Source organism: Quercus robur, chromosome 5 (genome assembly GCF_932294415.1).
Source record: "Quercus robur chromosome 5, dhQueRobu3.1, whole genome shotgun sequence".
Lineage (NCBI taxonomy): Eukaryota > Viridiplantae > Streptophyta > Magnoliopsida > Fagales > Fagaceae > Quercus > Quercus robur.
This window is the reverse complement of record NC_065538.1, coordinates 25,249,346-25,265,106: the sequence shown is the minus strand read 5'-3', so window position 1 is coordinate 25,265,106 and position 15,761 is coordinate 25,249,346. Positions and strand designations below refer to the sequence as shown.

Below are 15,761 nucleotides of genomic sequence, written 5' to 3'. Positions count from 1 at the left end.
TAAGGGTTCGGCGCGAGTTTGGTTTAGCAAACTACCTCCGAATTCAGTGAGTTCTTTTGAAGAGTTGAGTAAGTTATTTGTTAACAATTTCATTGGAGGACAAAGGCACAAGCGTTCCTCGTCCAGTTTGTTGACAATAGAGCAGGGAGAGAACGAGAGCCTTCGGTCATTTATCACCCGTTTTAACAGAGAAGCTCTCAGTGTGGACGAAGCAGATGATAAGCTTCTACTGGCAGCCTTCCACAATGGGGTGAATTCAGATCTATTCATACACAAGCTCTATGAAAAAGAACCCCAGTCCATGGCCGAACTCGTCCATTCGGCTCAGAATTTTATGAATGCAGAAGATGCAATCATTGCTAAGAAGAGGAAGAGGTCCGAGAGAATGGACGCAAATCCCAGTCGTCAGCATGAGCAAGGTACTCGTCCAAAGAAGGGACGGATGGAGGAAAGGAGAGATCGAGAAAGTAAGAAGCCAGGCCCTCCAGTACGGAACCAGCAGTATACCCCTTTAAACGCCCCACTTGAGCAAGTCCTTATGCAAATCAAGGATGATCCTTCCCTGAAGTGGCCAGAGAAGATGAAGGGTGATCCCAACAAGCGCAACAGGAACAAGTATTGTCGCTTCCATAGGGATCATGGTCATGACACGGACGAGTGTTTTGACTTGAAGCAGCAAATTGAAAATCTCATAAGGCAAGGGAAGTTAAGGGGTTTCCTTGGAAGAGACCAGAGGGACGAGAAACAGAAGGGAAAGATGGAAGATTCATCGCGACCACCACTCGGGGAGATAAGAGTCATCATTGGGGGAAGTACAACTGGCCAGTCGTCCAAATCTAAGAAAGCTTACTTGAAGGTAGTACAAAGCGTCCAGCTTTCTGGACGGTCACCAGTACCAAGATCCACGGACGAGCGGGCAATTACTTTCACGGACGAGGACGCTGACAGAATTCATCACCCTCATGATGATGCCCTCGTCATCTCCTTACTAATTGCAAACTACACAACCAGAAGAGTACTTGTGGACAATGGAAGCTCAGCAGACATTTTGTATTATCCAGCTTTTCAGCAGATGAGATTAGGACGAGACCAACTCCGTCCAGTGAACTCCCCCCTGGTAGGCTTTGGTGGGATGAAGGTGCAACCAGTGGGTACCATTTCCTTATCCGTGATAGTGGGGGCATATCCACGACAGATTACCAAGGATGTGAACTTCCTTGTGGTAGACTGTCCATCCTCTTACAATGCCATCATTGGGAGGCCCACTTTGAATAGTTGGAAAGCTGTTACCTCTACTTACCACTTATCAGTCAAGTTTCCAACAGAACACGGGGTAGGACAGGTACAAGGTGACCAATTGGCAGCAAGAGAGTGTTACTTGGCCATGCTGGCCATGGATGAACAAGTTCAAGCAATGAACATTGAAGAAAAGAGGGTTGTGGCAGAACCTACTGAAGCATTGGAGGATATTCCCTTGGATGAAAATAACCCTGAGAGGTGGACCAGGGTTGGAGCAGATTTAGAAGAGAAGATTAAGACGGACCTCGTCCAATTTTTGAAGAACAACATCGACGTGTTTGCGTGGAGTCATGATGATATGCCGGGCATAGACCCTAGTGTCATTACCCACCGTTTGAATGTATGTCCTTCCTCCAAGCCTGTGCGGCAAAAGAAGAGGGTGTTTGCCCCAGAAAGAGATAGTGCAATCAAGGACGAGGTCCAAAAGCTGATGGTAGCAAAGTTCATTCGGGAAGTGTACTACCCGGATTGGTTGGCCAATGTAGTAATGGTCAAAAAAGCAAATGGAAAGTGGAGAATGTGCGTTGACTTCACTGATCTGAATAAGGCTTGCCCCAAGGACAGCTATCCGTTACCGCGCATTGACCAGTTAGTAGACTCAACTGCAGGCCACAAATTGCTTAGCTTCATGGATGCCTTTTCAGGATACAATCAGATAAGAATGGACGAGGCTGATCAAGAGAAGACATCTTTTGTCACCAGTCAAGGTTTATTCTGCTATAAGGTGATGCCGTTTGGTTTAAAGAATGCAGGGGCGACATATCAGAGGTTGGTCAACCACATGTTCCGTCCGCAGATTGGGCGGAATGTGGAAGTCTATGTAGATGACATGCTGGTGAAAAGTCAAGACGAAGGAAGACATCTAGACGACCTACGGGAGACATTTGAGACATTAAGGCGGTATCACATGAAGCTGAATCCAAGCAAATGTGCTTTTGGAGTATCATCAGGGAAATTCCTTGGCTTTATGGTATCCCACAGGGGAATTGAAGCAAATCCAGATAAAATTCAAGCAATACTGGACATGAAGCCACCGCAAAATACTAAGGAAATCCAATCCCTCACTGGACGAGTCGCTGCGCTTAACAGGTTTGTCTCTAAAGCTACTGATAAATGTTTGCCGTTTTTTAAGGTTCTCAAAAAAGCATTCGAATGGACCGACGAGTGTCAGAGAGCTTTCGAAGATTTGAAGGTATACCTTACCAGGGCACCGTTGCTAAGTCCATCAGTGGAAGGAGAGGAACTGTATTTGTACCTAGCGGTAACCCCGTATGCTGTGAGCTCAGCATTGATAAGAGAGGAAGATAAAGTCCAAAGACCTGTGTATTATACAAGCAAGGCATTGAAAGGAGCGGAAGGACGATATCCACAAATGGAGAAGTTGGCCTTCGCACTGATCACAGCTTCAAGGAAGCTGAGGCATTATTTCCAAGCACATGTCATTAATGTTATGACAGATCATCCTCTCAAAAAAGCAATGAATAGACTGGAAGCTGCAGGACGATTAATCCAGTGGGCTGTGGAGCTAAGTGAGTTCGATATCAGATATCAACCAAGGCATGCCATAAAAGCTCAAGCCTTAGCAGATTTTATCGCAGAGTTTACCCCGAGTCATAATGAGTCAGAGGAGAGCGAGAGATGGATCGTCCATGTGGATGGTTCGTCTACACGGCATGCAGGAGGAATTGGTGTGGTCCTGCAGTCCCCAGAGGGAGACAAACTGAAACATAAAGTCCGTCTACAGTATCAAGCGACAAACAATGAAGTTGAATATGAAGCCCTCCTCAAAGGGCTAGAATTGGCGAAGTCCGTGGAAGCCAAGTCCATACGTGTTATGGGAGATTCCCAACTGATCATGGGGCAAGTGAATGGGATGTATGAGGCGAAGGAAGGACGAATGAAGAAATACCTTAGTAGGGTGATGCGCCTTGTGAAAAAGTTCGAAAAAGCTGACTTCGTTCAAATCCCCAGGGAGGAGAACGTGGAAGCTGATACTATAGCAAAAGAGGCCTCAGCAGATGAATCATTAGAGAAGTCAGATGAAGTTCAGTATATGCCGAGTATAGATGCCCAGGAAGTACAGCAGGTGGATGACAGAGAAAGTTGGATGACTCCCATTATATCATATTTGAAAGACGGACGACTACCAGAAGAAAAGGACGAGGCCAGAAAGGTGAGGGTGAGATCAGCAAGATACGTCCTTATGAATGAAGTGCTATACAAGAGAGGCTTCTCTCAACCTTACCTTAGGTGCCTTGCTCCGGACGAAGCAAACTACGTGCTGAGAGAAGTTCACGAAGGGGCATGTGGCAATCACTCGGGAGCCAGATCACTTGTCCACAAGGTCGTCCGTGCAGGATATTACTGGCCGAACATGCAAGCTGATGCAAAAGCATACGTTAAAGTCTGCGACCAGTGCCAGCGATTTAGCAATGTCCCCAGGCAACCGTCGGAATACCTCACCCCAATGGTAGCACCGTGGCCCTTTGCACAGTGGGGATTGGACATTTTGGGTCCCTTCCCTTTGGGAGTAAGACAGATGAAGTTTTTAGTGGTGGGCATCGATTACTTCACCAAATGGGTGGAGGCAGAACCGTTGGCACATATCACACAACAGAACGTTAAGAACTTCGTGTGGAAAAACATTGTTTGCAGATTTGGAGTGCCGAAGGTATTGGTGTCTGACAACGGACGGCAGTTTGACAATGCACTCTTCAAGGACTTTTGCTTACACTTTGGAATTCAGAACCATTACTCCTCGCCTGCACACCCCCAAGCCAACGGCCAAGCTGAAGTAGCAAACCGATCCTTGTTGAAAATCATCAAGACTCGGCTTGAGGGGGCAAAGGGAATATGGCCAGATGAATTACCAGGAGTTTTATGGGCATACAGGACCACTGTGAGGACCCCTACAGGGGAGACCCCTTTCAAGTTGGCCTATGGAAGCGATGCAGTCATACCTGCAGAAGTGCATATGGCTAATCACAGGGTGATGACGTATCAAGACAAGGATAATGAGGACCAGCTTCGTCTGAACCTCGATCTAATTGACGAGGTAAGGGCAAACGCAGAATACAGGGCAGCAAAGTATAAGAACCTCATGGCTAAGCAGTATGATGCGATGGTGAAGCCTAGGCGTTTCAATATAGGAGATCTCGTCCTGAGAAAGGTCTCTTTGTCAACCAAGAACCCAGCACATGGGAAGTTGGGCCCAAACTGGGAAGGACCCTATAGAGTAATTAACTGTAAAAGGCAAGGATCCTACTACCTGGAGGCCCTGGACGGGAGAAAGTTGGAACATCCTTGGAATGTGGAGCACCTGAGGAGGTACTACCAGTAAGAATGAACCTATGGACGAGATTGGGTCTTGTCTGTCTACTAGCGTACTACTATAAGTGATGCTGTTTGATACTACTATGTTTGGTATTGTTTGTGTGTGAAGTTTGAAACTATGATTTAGTTTTTATAGTTGTGTTGTGGTTATGGACGAAGTCATGAAGTATGTATTTATTAAATAAAAAGGCATCAGTGTGTATGTGCCTTGTGTGTAAACAATATTTATGTTATGCACAAAATGTTGTGTGAATTCTCCATGATATTGTCGTCCAATTCAATCCTCAAAAGGGTTGAAAGATCCAAGACGAACAAAATCTCTGGACGCAGAGATGTAACGTCTAAATTTTCTTGAATAAAAGAAACCACATCCATACTCGTCCAACTCATGGACGAGGTAAAGCCAACTAAAACAATCCAAATTCTGGACGAGACAAAAAGTTGGCAAAATAGGTAGATGGTATGTAAAAATTAGTTTGCAAGTCGTAAGACGAATCAAGCTAATTAAAAATACTACCTGCTAAGACGAGTCAGACTACATGAAAAATATGTATTCACCACATGGACAAGCTAGGAGTAAAATAGCTTAGCAGCACCCGTCCATGCAAAGAAAATGAAATCACTCGTCCATGCAAAGAAGATGAAATCACTCGTCCATGCAAAGAAAATAAAACTTCATTCAAAGGGTGGACATCCTACGTCCAAAAACCCTTGATTAGTTCGAAAAGCAGAAATAGTATACTTAACAAACTCGTCCTAAAACCATGGACGAGTATAATGTATTCTTGTTACATAAATAAAAGTCCAAAAACAAAGGACCAAACACAAAAGTTACAAAACAAAAAAAAGAAAAGTTATAAAGGTTAAAGTCTCGTCCTAAGAAGGGGGAGCATTCACAGCAGGCTCGTCCTGAGGAGGCTGAGTACTGGCGTCGTCTTCCACGTTGACGTCATCAGAGCCAGTCTGGAGGAGAGAGCTTGTGGCAGCAGCAAGGTTAAGCTTGATTGTGCTGAAGTCAACTTCAGGAAAGTTTTCTACAGCGTCCATTCTGAAATCTTCAAAACCAGCTGCATAATTGCGATCCAAAGTGTCTGTATACTCTTTGGACGACTTGAACTCAGCCACAGCGTCCTCTCTTGCCTTGGAAAGACGAGCATTCAACTCATTGTTCATCTGTTGTAAGTGATCAATGCGCGTCTCTTTCTCCAATGCATCCGTCCTTAGCTCCTCAATCAATTTGTTACGCTCTGTGACCTCGTCCTTAGCTTTTTCAGCAAACCCAGCCCATTTCTTATAGTCAGCGTTCACCTCCAGAATCCTCGTCTCCAACAAGACTCTCGTCTTGTCCAGCTCCGTCGCCTGTCTAGACGCTGCTATAAACTTCGACATGGCCTGTGAACAGAGAACAACATAGAATGATTAAATGAGGAAAATTTAATAACTAAACAAGGACGAGGGATACTGGCATACCTTGAAAAGGTCATGGACGCCTGAATGCTCAAATTCCTTCAAGCCCATGTTATAGCACATGTTTATATCCTCGTCCTTGACGGCCATCTGGAACCGTTCCCAAGCCAGGTCTTCATTTGCAATAATATTCATAGAAGGCTGGGACGAGCCAGGCGTGGTAGGTCTGGCCACAGGAGTTCTGGGAGGAGTCTTGGACGGGGTGGACTCAACTGGAGTGGACGAGTCCACGTCAACTATTTGGACGGCAGGCTGAGACGAGGGTGGTTTGGACTTGACAACCTTGGACGAGCCTTGTTTAACCCTTTTATCTCTTCGGCTGGGGAGCCCTTCCAGGTCAATGTTCTTAGGCAAGAACTTTCTTTTGTCCCCAGCCGTTGGACGATCCTGGGCTTGACCCTCAGGACGTTTCCCCTCTCCTGCGATCTCTTTTCCTCGGTTCTCTTTCATTGTTGACATTCCTAGGACGAGATGAACAAATCAGGAATGTATACATAAAAAAGAAAAAGAAAGGAAGGTTAAGTTAAAAACTTACTTTTTCGCACAGTGACTTCGTGGGCTATAGCTTCGTCTGAAGGCTCGGGACCTAAACCCCACTTGGCCAGACGCCTAAGCGTGACAAGGGAATGGAAGCTCCTGTCTGCGTGTAGACGGGCCCTGTGGACGCGGTCACGGTGAAATTTGCTCAAGGACGGACGTTTGGCAGCTACAAAACAATGAACAAACAAAGGTTAGAAATTGTAAATGTACTAAATAGAAGAATAAAAGTAGACGAGGGGAAGGGACGTACCTTCTGGACGAAGGTTCCCCAGGTCCCCAGTGTAAGGAGGAAAGGGATCCCTGCCAACGTCCACAGGGTTCCCAGCCCAGAAGCCTGAAATAAAAATAAACTCCGTCTTCCACTTCCTATCAGACGAAGCTAGGGACTTGATCAACCTACAATCATTCCCTCTAGCAGTAAATTGGTAAAAACCTTCAGACTGGCTTATGGCAGAAGGTTTATAACAATAAAGGAACTCGTCCACTGTAAGAGGACGGTCCCTACCAAAAACTTCCCTCCACAAAATTTGCATGGAGATAATTAATCTCCATGCGTTGGGATTGAATTGACAAACACCTAGACCTAATTTGATTAGTAACTCCCTAGCAAAGGCATTTAAAGGAAACCTAAGGCCACCTAGGAAGTAAGATTCATAGACGCCTATTCCAAAACGGGGCTCACAACACCATTCTCCACGGACGGGTAGCCTAGGGTTAAACTCGTCCGGGATTTGATACCAGGACCTAAGGTTACCTAACCTCTGTTCGTCCGTCTTAGAATGGACGCCTACAGCGCAACTGAAGACGGTTTCTACCTCGTCCGTAGGATTGGACGGAGAACCAGCTTGAGAGCCAGAAGCTCTCCTAAGCTGTTCTTGGACGACTTCAATAGGGAGCCCAGGGGCCCCAGAAGAGTAGTTCTCGTCCGTGCTTCCTCCACTCTCATCACTAGCACTGCTAGAGCTAGACCTATCACTAGTATCATCACAATACTCGTCTATAACCTTATCAAGGCTATCTGTGGACGAGGAAGCAACAGACATCCCTAAGAAGAAACTTAAACCTAAAGACGAGAAAAAGAAGAGTACCTGGCTCTAGACGGAAGAAGACTCTAGACGCAGAGAACTCTTAGACGAGGCTCTAGACGATGGATGTCAAGGAAGAAAATTTCTGGAATGAGGAGGGTCAAGGGAGGCATTCCACTATTTATAGGATGCTGACCTGGGTAATCGAAACGACCCAACCAATACAGAAGCAACACGTGGCATCAATCTTGGAAAAATAAATCGACAGAATCAGTCTCTAATAAGAAAAGGACACGTGGTACAATAATTGTTAACCAATTGTGCCCAAGAACGTTCAACCTTTTGGACGACTCACATGGACGAGGGGGCAACTGATGGTGTCACAGAATCCCCAAACCCATAACTCGTCCATATGTCTCGTCCAACGAAAGAAGCAACAATAGGCGGAGAGAATTGCAACCGTACCAGCGACCCTCGTCCGTATATGGACGGGCTTAATACCTCAAGATCTACTCGTCATTTATGGACGACAAGCCTTCCAAGATGATCTCGTCCGTCTTTCACTAAAAGTGGACGAGATCATCCTGGAGGTCTCGTCCATCCTCATTATGGATGGACTAAAAGTGGACGAGATCATCCTGGAGGTCTCGTCCATCCTCATTATGGATGGACTAAACGTGGACGAGCTACTCATGAAGGTCTCGTCCATCTTCATTATGGATGGACGAGTTCATCGGCCGTCCAACCTAAGTAACTTCCACAGCGGTTACTCCCAATTCTCCGGACTCCTCGACACTGGGAACGGTTACCAAATAGATAACCGTTCCACACATTATATAAGGCTTCTTCGATGAAGGAAAAAGGTATTCAGACACTTTCTTACTTTTAAGAGAACACTTCTTCGTTACAGAGAGTTCCAAATAACTAACTTGATCATCGGAGGATTTTTGGCCGGTCGACACCGGTCCCCTCTGATTCTGTGTCTTTGGTATTACAGGAGATAGCCCGAAGATCAACGTTCAAGTCTTATCAACCCACTGATAACCAAGGAATCATCAAAGTCTACTTCAGTCACATTCAATCCTATTAGGTCCATTTTGTCTTCTTTAGTCCACTTCTTTTCCTATTTGGTCTACATTGGTCCTATTGGGTCCAATCAGTCCAAATTGGTCCAATTCTATCCTCTTCAGTCCTATTCGGTTTACACTGGTCATATTCAGTCCATTTTGGTTCTATTCGATCCACAATGGTCTTATTCAGTCCATTATGTCCACTTCAGTCGACATTGGTCCTATTTGGTCCGCTATGATCCCATTTAGTCCAATTTGTTCCTACTTGGTCCATATGTCCACTTTGGTTCTAATCTGTCCATTGGTTCTTATTCAACCCACCTTGTTCCCATTCTGTCATATTATGACCATTCAACCCACTTTGTTCCATTTGTGTCCACTTTACTCCATTTTTATGCACTTACATATAAGGAAAAGATATGTTTGGGTTGATAGTACCTGTTCTAAATCTAAATTTATTACAAAAAAATATAGATCTCAAATTCATATATCTAAAATCTTAAGCATAATATTTATTGTTCCTACATTTTTGTTGAACCACATTGACATAACATTTTAGTTCACTTTGGTCCGGCTAAATTTAAGTGAAAGTCTTTCTAAGCCTTAAAGCTATGAATATACAAATCTAATCTTTAGGCAGTTACTCATTTGTTTTAACATCATTACTTTTAAATGAATTGCATGAGGTTTGTGGGGCCACAATTCGGGGTCCAAGCCAAACAAGTATGGGGTTCTGGCCCAAGGAGTCCGAAACAATGAATTTATAGAGAGTGGGTTACAGAACTAGGCCTTAACGAAGTGCATACTATTTAACATTGGGCCATACAACAATTGAAAATAAGAAAATTTCCTTCATGTCCATTAGATATACGGTTTGAGGAGACGTGGGGGATGTATCTCTGCCCCTGCTCAAAGACTATGGTTCTCACCTTGTTCTTCTGTTCTAAGTTCCTCTTTTTTTCTGTCCCCTTCTTCATAGGGACTCCCCTCTCTTATATAGCCCCTTTGAAGTCATCAGGACCTTACACTTGTTGATCATCTGGACCTTCACTTGAGTGCCCGTCCCATCGGACATCTCCCCCATCTTTCTGTGAGTTGCGGTAGCCAAGGTAACACTGTTCGCAAGTCCTCTCCACATTAATGCGGCCAGAAAAGTAGATGCCATGCATTTAATGTGGCATCTGTAGCCTCTCCCTTGGCATCCTACACTTTCTTCCCTCTTACGGGCTTGTGGTCCCTGTTACTAATACTCGTTGGAGTGGATCCTTATAGCTGGCAGAGTGTATGTTTAAGCCATATTTGGTATGTCCGAGAGGAGACATTTCTCCTCGGACCGTCTTTTAAATAATTTTGGGCCGATAAGAATTGGGCCAGGAACCCTTTTGGTACCCACACCTTCTTCTCGGACGTGGTCGAATTTTATATGGGGCCCAAGGCCCATTGTATGATCTTGGGACTTTACTCCTACAAGGTTGATTATACCTCCAAGAAAAATAAATAAGTAAATAAATAAATAAATACATACATACATACATACATACATACATACATACATATATGTATGTATGTATGTATGTGTGTGTATATAATTTTAATTAAATAAATTATTCAATATTTTCATTTTCTTAAAAGAGATTATTATGATAATCAAAAATCATAAAAAATTTATACTGAATATGTATAATTTATTCTCTGAATTTTATTGTAGATAATTTGTTCTCCCTAAAAATTACAAAAATTCAAAAGGTAATTTCCATCACTCTATTTTTTTAAATATATAATTTTATAATTTTTTGTGTTTTTGATTGATATTATTCTTTTATGAAATAGTTATATTCTTCTAACTATTGTTATTATTCATTATATCTTCTCAATTTCTTTAGTACAATTAAAATTTTTTAGTTTCAAAGTTATATTCAAATTCTCATTCCCTTAAGGAGATTGTTGAAATTTGCAATGAATGCACCTAGTTAGCAACAATTTGAAGTGAAATGTTTTTTTTTTTTTTTTTTTTTTTGGAGAGAGTTTCAACCTATGGCATCTGCTCCTTATGATAATTTTTTATCATTAGACCAAGACACCAATCGGTTTTTGGTGAAGGCAGGGATTGAATCCTAGATCTCTTATTCAAACATCAAAGACTTTACCAGTTGAGCTAACTCGAACCCACGAAATGGTTATTGTAGGTGTAGATGAAATGATTATTGACTAATAATATTTGGTGGTATAAAAGTACACAAGTTGGTTGCAAAAGTACACAATTTGAATATTGCACTTACATAGGATTCAGAATTAAACAAAGGTACACAATTTGAACAATAGTATTGGCCGGCCACAAAAAGAACATTCATTGACCTTAACAATTATATTAATGCACCATGCACACACAAAATACCAACTTTAGTGCACTATCTGAACTATCCAGTTGAGACTACAAAATTATGAACTATCTAATAACAAATTAACACAGACTTATAATGTCAAATACAATAACACTTATTTCACTTGTTTGCCACTTACACAAAGCCATCAAATACAATAGGACAAAATTCAGGTACAGTACTTAAGTGACATTCCTTAGGTTCTCATTTTAAAATTCTGCCACATGACTTTTTATAGTCTCATTCTCAGTCTCAGAGTTATAGAGCTTCCTCTCTTGGGTCTATTTTTAAATTTGACATGATTTTTTTTTTTTTTTTTTTTTTTTTTTTTTTTTTTTTTTGGTTATTGCTATACTAAAAACTAAAACGAAAAACTTTGGTGACTGACAGAGATGGTTGTGATCACCATCAACAACTTGAATGCTAGTTATTATGGCGACCTAGTTAAGAAGACACAATTGTTGTCAAGGTCTCATTTTTCAAACTTTAAACTATATTCTCTGGTTAATATTCAATTGTAGCTTATCTTGTTTGCTTGCATTGTTCTGATTTTTTCAACATTTCAATCTTATGTCTGATTTACTTTCTATTTCAGCATTTTTCTAAATACTTGGTCCATCACATTCAGAAAAATGTTGTATGGAAAAATATTTTGTGATGTCATCATTTTTTCTATTTGACAAGGATCCTTTCTATTTGAATGTTGACACCTTATTTTGCAACCCGCATTTAACCTCACATGGAGGGTAAAATGGTAATTTTACCTTGGAAATATGCATCTTGATTCTAATCATTAGATCCTTAATCTCATTTCACCAATATGATCTTGATATTGTAACAATCAAATCGATTGGTCATGAGCCCTAATCGGACCATCAGATTGAAAGTTATCATCAAATCAAGTTTTAATGGCTGAAATGTACTATCACAAATTAAGTCTGACTATATGTGATTATGAACAATTAATTTCAATTGGTTATAAGTATAATCAATTTGAGATCGATAATGTGTCATAATTTGATTGGTTAGGACTACATTTTATGGTAGGGTTGCACACACCTAATTAACTAGATAGTTAAATATTAATTATTCAATGAGTAATTTGTGCAATTATCTTCTAATTAGAGTAAATCTGGAATCAATTAAGTCTGAAATGGGAGTGATTTGAGCCATTTAATGTTAATTGGGAATTAATTTGGGACATATTAATGTTAATTGTGCTGAAACCATTTTCTAACAAATGACCTTTGCTCACCATTTCATCAATATCTCTCAAAATATTTTGAATCTGTGAATAAGGTTAATTTTCCTAGAAACTAGACATTCGGGACTTCAATTTGAGCACAATAATGAGACAATTCCGATCAGAATTGAGTCAGATAGGATTTTCGAAGTTGGCTCTACAGGCTGTTACAGTAGTTACGGAAAAACCGAACTTTGCTTACTCCTCACTCTCATCAATTTCCACATTTAATGCACCAAATTTCCCCAAAGGCTAAAATGAGGTCTAAGTTCATGATTCGTTGTCAACCCTTATTAAATAACATTCCATTCATATTTCCTCCACCACTACTATAGAAACCCCCCTCTCCTTCATTCCAAAGCACACAAAAACCCCCTCCCTTCTCTTTTCTTGAGTTCTAGTGAAGTTGAGTAATCTTGTCATATCTTGGTCTTCCTAAGACTCAAGGTATTGAGTTGAATAGTCTTGTCATATCTAGGTTCACTCTCCCTCTCCTAGCTCTTCTTTTCCTTCACCCTTAGGACCTCCATCAAGAGTCTCTTCCTCCACCATATGGATCTTGCATGAAGGTATAATCATTTTCCCTAATTGGTTTTTTATGTTGTCATGATGAGAATTTAGGATTAAAGCATGATAGTAATTATTTAAATTCTCTTGAATATATTTGAATGCTATTAAATGTTCTTATGTATTCTTAAATGTTCTTATGTGTTCTTCACATGTTCTTGGTTGTTCATCAGATGTTCAAGCATAAACACTAGTTTTAATCCTAAATCCATATCAAAAATGTGAAAAACATGTTTGTTTCATAATTCTTTCAAATCTTTGAATTTAAGATATCACCATACACATACATTCACTAGAATTTATTTTTCAATCCAAATGTCATGCTTAATAAATTGAATTAGGGTTTATCACATGCACACACATTAAATTATGCAAATTGATTGACATATTGGATGATATGATATGAATGTTGGCCACCATAGTCTAGAAGACCGGTTTCACCGGGCAAGGTGGGTGCCTAACACCTTTTCACCTTGTAACATAGCCTCCGAACTTAGATCAAGAGTTAGTAAATCAAATGTTTATTCATGTAATTTTCAATTTCTAGACTGTAACTAGGAAACATAGTCATGTACTTTATCTTAGATTGTATTTAGGACCAAAGCCATGTAATTTTCCTAGAATCAATGCAGATTCAATTTCAAATTAATAAAATGAGGAATTTTTCAATTATGGTTTTCTTATTTTTCCAATAATTAAATAAGTGGTGACTCCATTGTAAAACCCTTAATCTAAAGAGGAAAATATAATTAGTCAAACCTCCATTTTGAGAGGCAATAACACGACTTCACCCATTCATATGAGTTTGGCCCAACATCCTATAAAAAGTAGGCCGGGGGCGCGGTCTCCCACAGTGGCAACTCCACTGGGGATATTGAGGGCTAAGTTTCAATTAGGTTATGGTGGTCAACCATGTCATTATTTGTTTATTTCTTTTTGTATATAATATGTCTAATATGTCATTATATTGCATGTCATGCATCATTTGCTTGAATGAAATTTATTTTATTTGTGTGCTAACCCGGAAGTATTAGCCGTGGATTGTGGTCTTCCTAAGACTCACATACCCAGCGGTGAACCTACCACCTACTGCGACAAGGATCATCATGGTTATGCCATGGTGGTTCATAAGGGCAAACTATACCGTTCGGACCAACGCGGCGCTCCTGGCGTCACAAGTTGGGAGGTACGACGTCCTAGCTTGTGGGGACCTTTTACCTACCTTCTACCCATGTTGTAATGACCCATAGAACCTACCTTTAGGTCAGTGCATGTAAATTGCATTGCATCATGCATGTGTGTGGCTGTTGTTTGAACCATGATGACTCTAGTCTAATGCTTGAGCCCATCATAATTGTTTGAACCTTGTATGTTGTGAATGAACTCAAGCCCAAAAGCCTATGATTGAACTCTAATTGGTATGGAAACCCAAAATCATTTCTTGAATCATTCTAAGCCCATCAAAGGTGCATATGCATGATCATCATCAAAGGCCAAAAGCTCACAAGATGCATGCCTTCCTAGTGTAAGGTTCAAGCCTTCCAAAAGATCATAATCAAGGTTCAAGCCATTTCAAGCAAATACTGAAAGATCATAATCAAGGCTCAAGCTTTCCAAGTACATGCCCAAGCCATTTCAAGCAAAGACCATTTCATCATAATCAAGGTTCAAGCATACCAAGTCTCAAGCATCCTAAATGGACCAAGAAGAAGCAAGTGGCCCAACTTTGCCTCACTCCACATTTGGTTGCAACATCATGGTTAAGCTTAAAGTTTGTTTGTTTATTCCATGTTTCTATGTTTCTTTGAATTTTGAAAATCCATGTAGCATTTGATGTACTTTGTTCATGAATATATTAAAAAAAAAAAAAAAAAAAAAAAAAAAAAGATTCCCAAATCTTCCAAAAAAAAGAGAAAAAATTCAAATGAAAAAGAGTTTGGACTAGGGGCATTGGGCCTTCGAGTCATTTAAAAAAAAATCTTTGAACTAGGACCATTGAACTTCCTAGTGAATTTTTTCAAAAAGACCTAATTTTTTTTTCTTTCAAGATTTAAAAAAAAAAAAAAAAATCTTTGAACTCGGACCATTGAACTTCCTAGTGACTTTTCAAAAAGGCCCAATTTTTTTCTTTCAAGATTTAAAAAAAAAAAAAAAGAAGAAGAAGAAGAAGAAGAAGAAGTCTCCTTTTCAAAATGGTACACGAGGATCCCTTGGACAAAACATTTTCTAAATCTTGATGTTTAAATGCTTGAGCAATCAACTTGTACCAAGGAATGATTAATTTCATTTGATCCATGTAAAGACTTTTGCTACTTGACTTAGAATATAAGAAAAAATGGTCATAAAAGGCAATAAAAAAGAATCCATCCATCGGAAAATCCCAAGAATCCATGCACTTGATCCAATTTTCAAAAGTCTTTTGCTTCACATCATTAGAGCATTCATACTTTTTCTTTTAAGATGAATTTATTAAAAGAGCTTGAATCATTGTGCCAACAAGCAAGCATTACTAAGGATAGGAGTCCATCTTTGGTTAAACCAAATTATTTCCTATTACCTAGAATGTTTATCATCCATTGCTAGCCCATTTGAGCCTTCAAACATTTAGCCTTTTTTTTGCATAAACCCACTAAAATCTAAACTTGGGGTGGGAAAAATTCAAAGTTTGCATGCTTAAATCTCATGTTGAGGAGGAGTCGACCTTGTAGCTTTGAAGCTAATTGATAAAGCTCTCCTAGAAGACATGAAAGATAAGTAGAGAATTCATTAAGCTAAATATAAGAGATCATCAAAGAAAAATGAGCTTTCACTCAATCAAGGAAAGAGAAATGAAATT

The 15,761-nt window shown here is 40.5% G+C and overlaps 1 protein-coding gene across 1 annotated transcript; it reads right to left on the bottom strand.

The window, feature by feature from the left end:
• Window positions 1-5,508: 5,508 nt before the first annotated feature.
• On the bottom strand, window positions 5,509-7,682 carry LOC126728012 (uncharacterized). Its single transcript, XM_050433897.1, has 4 exons — window positions 6,890-7,682; window positions 6,635-6,805; window positions 6,103-6,560; window positions 5,509-6,024 (listed from the first exon to the last, which is right to left on the bottom strand). The coding sequence occupies exons 1-4, from the start codon at window positions 7,680-7,682 to the stop codon at window positions 5,509-5,511; spliced, it is 1,938 nt and encodes a 645-aa protein (XP_050289854.1).
• Between the last annotated feature and the right edge of the window lie 8,079 nt (window positions 7,683-15,761).

Bases quoted from the DNA above. Each gene is read 5' to 3' on its own strand.
- LOC126728012 (XM_050433897.1), bottom strand. From the start codon at position 7,682: ATGTCTGTTGCTTCCTCGTCCACAGATAGCCTTGATAAGGTTATAGAC. The intron at 6,806-6,889 runs GTACGTCCCTTC...ATTGTTTTGTAG, and splicing joins GGGGAACCTTCGTCCAGAAG to CTGCCAAACGTCCGTCCTTG. The intron at 6,025-6,102 runs GTATGCCAGTAT...CTCTGTTCACAG, and splicing joins GCGTCCATGACCTTTTCAAG to GCCATGTCGAAGTTTATAGC.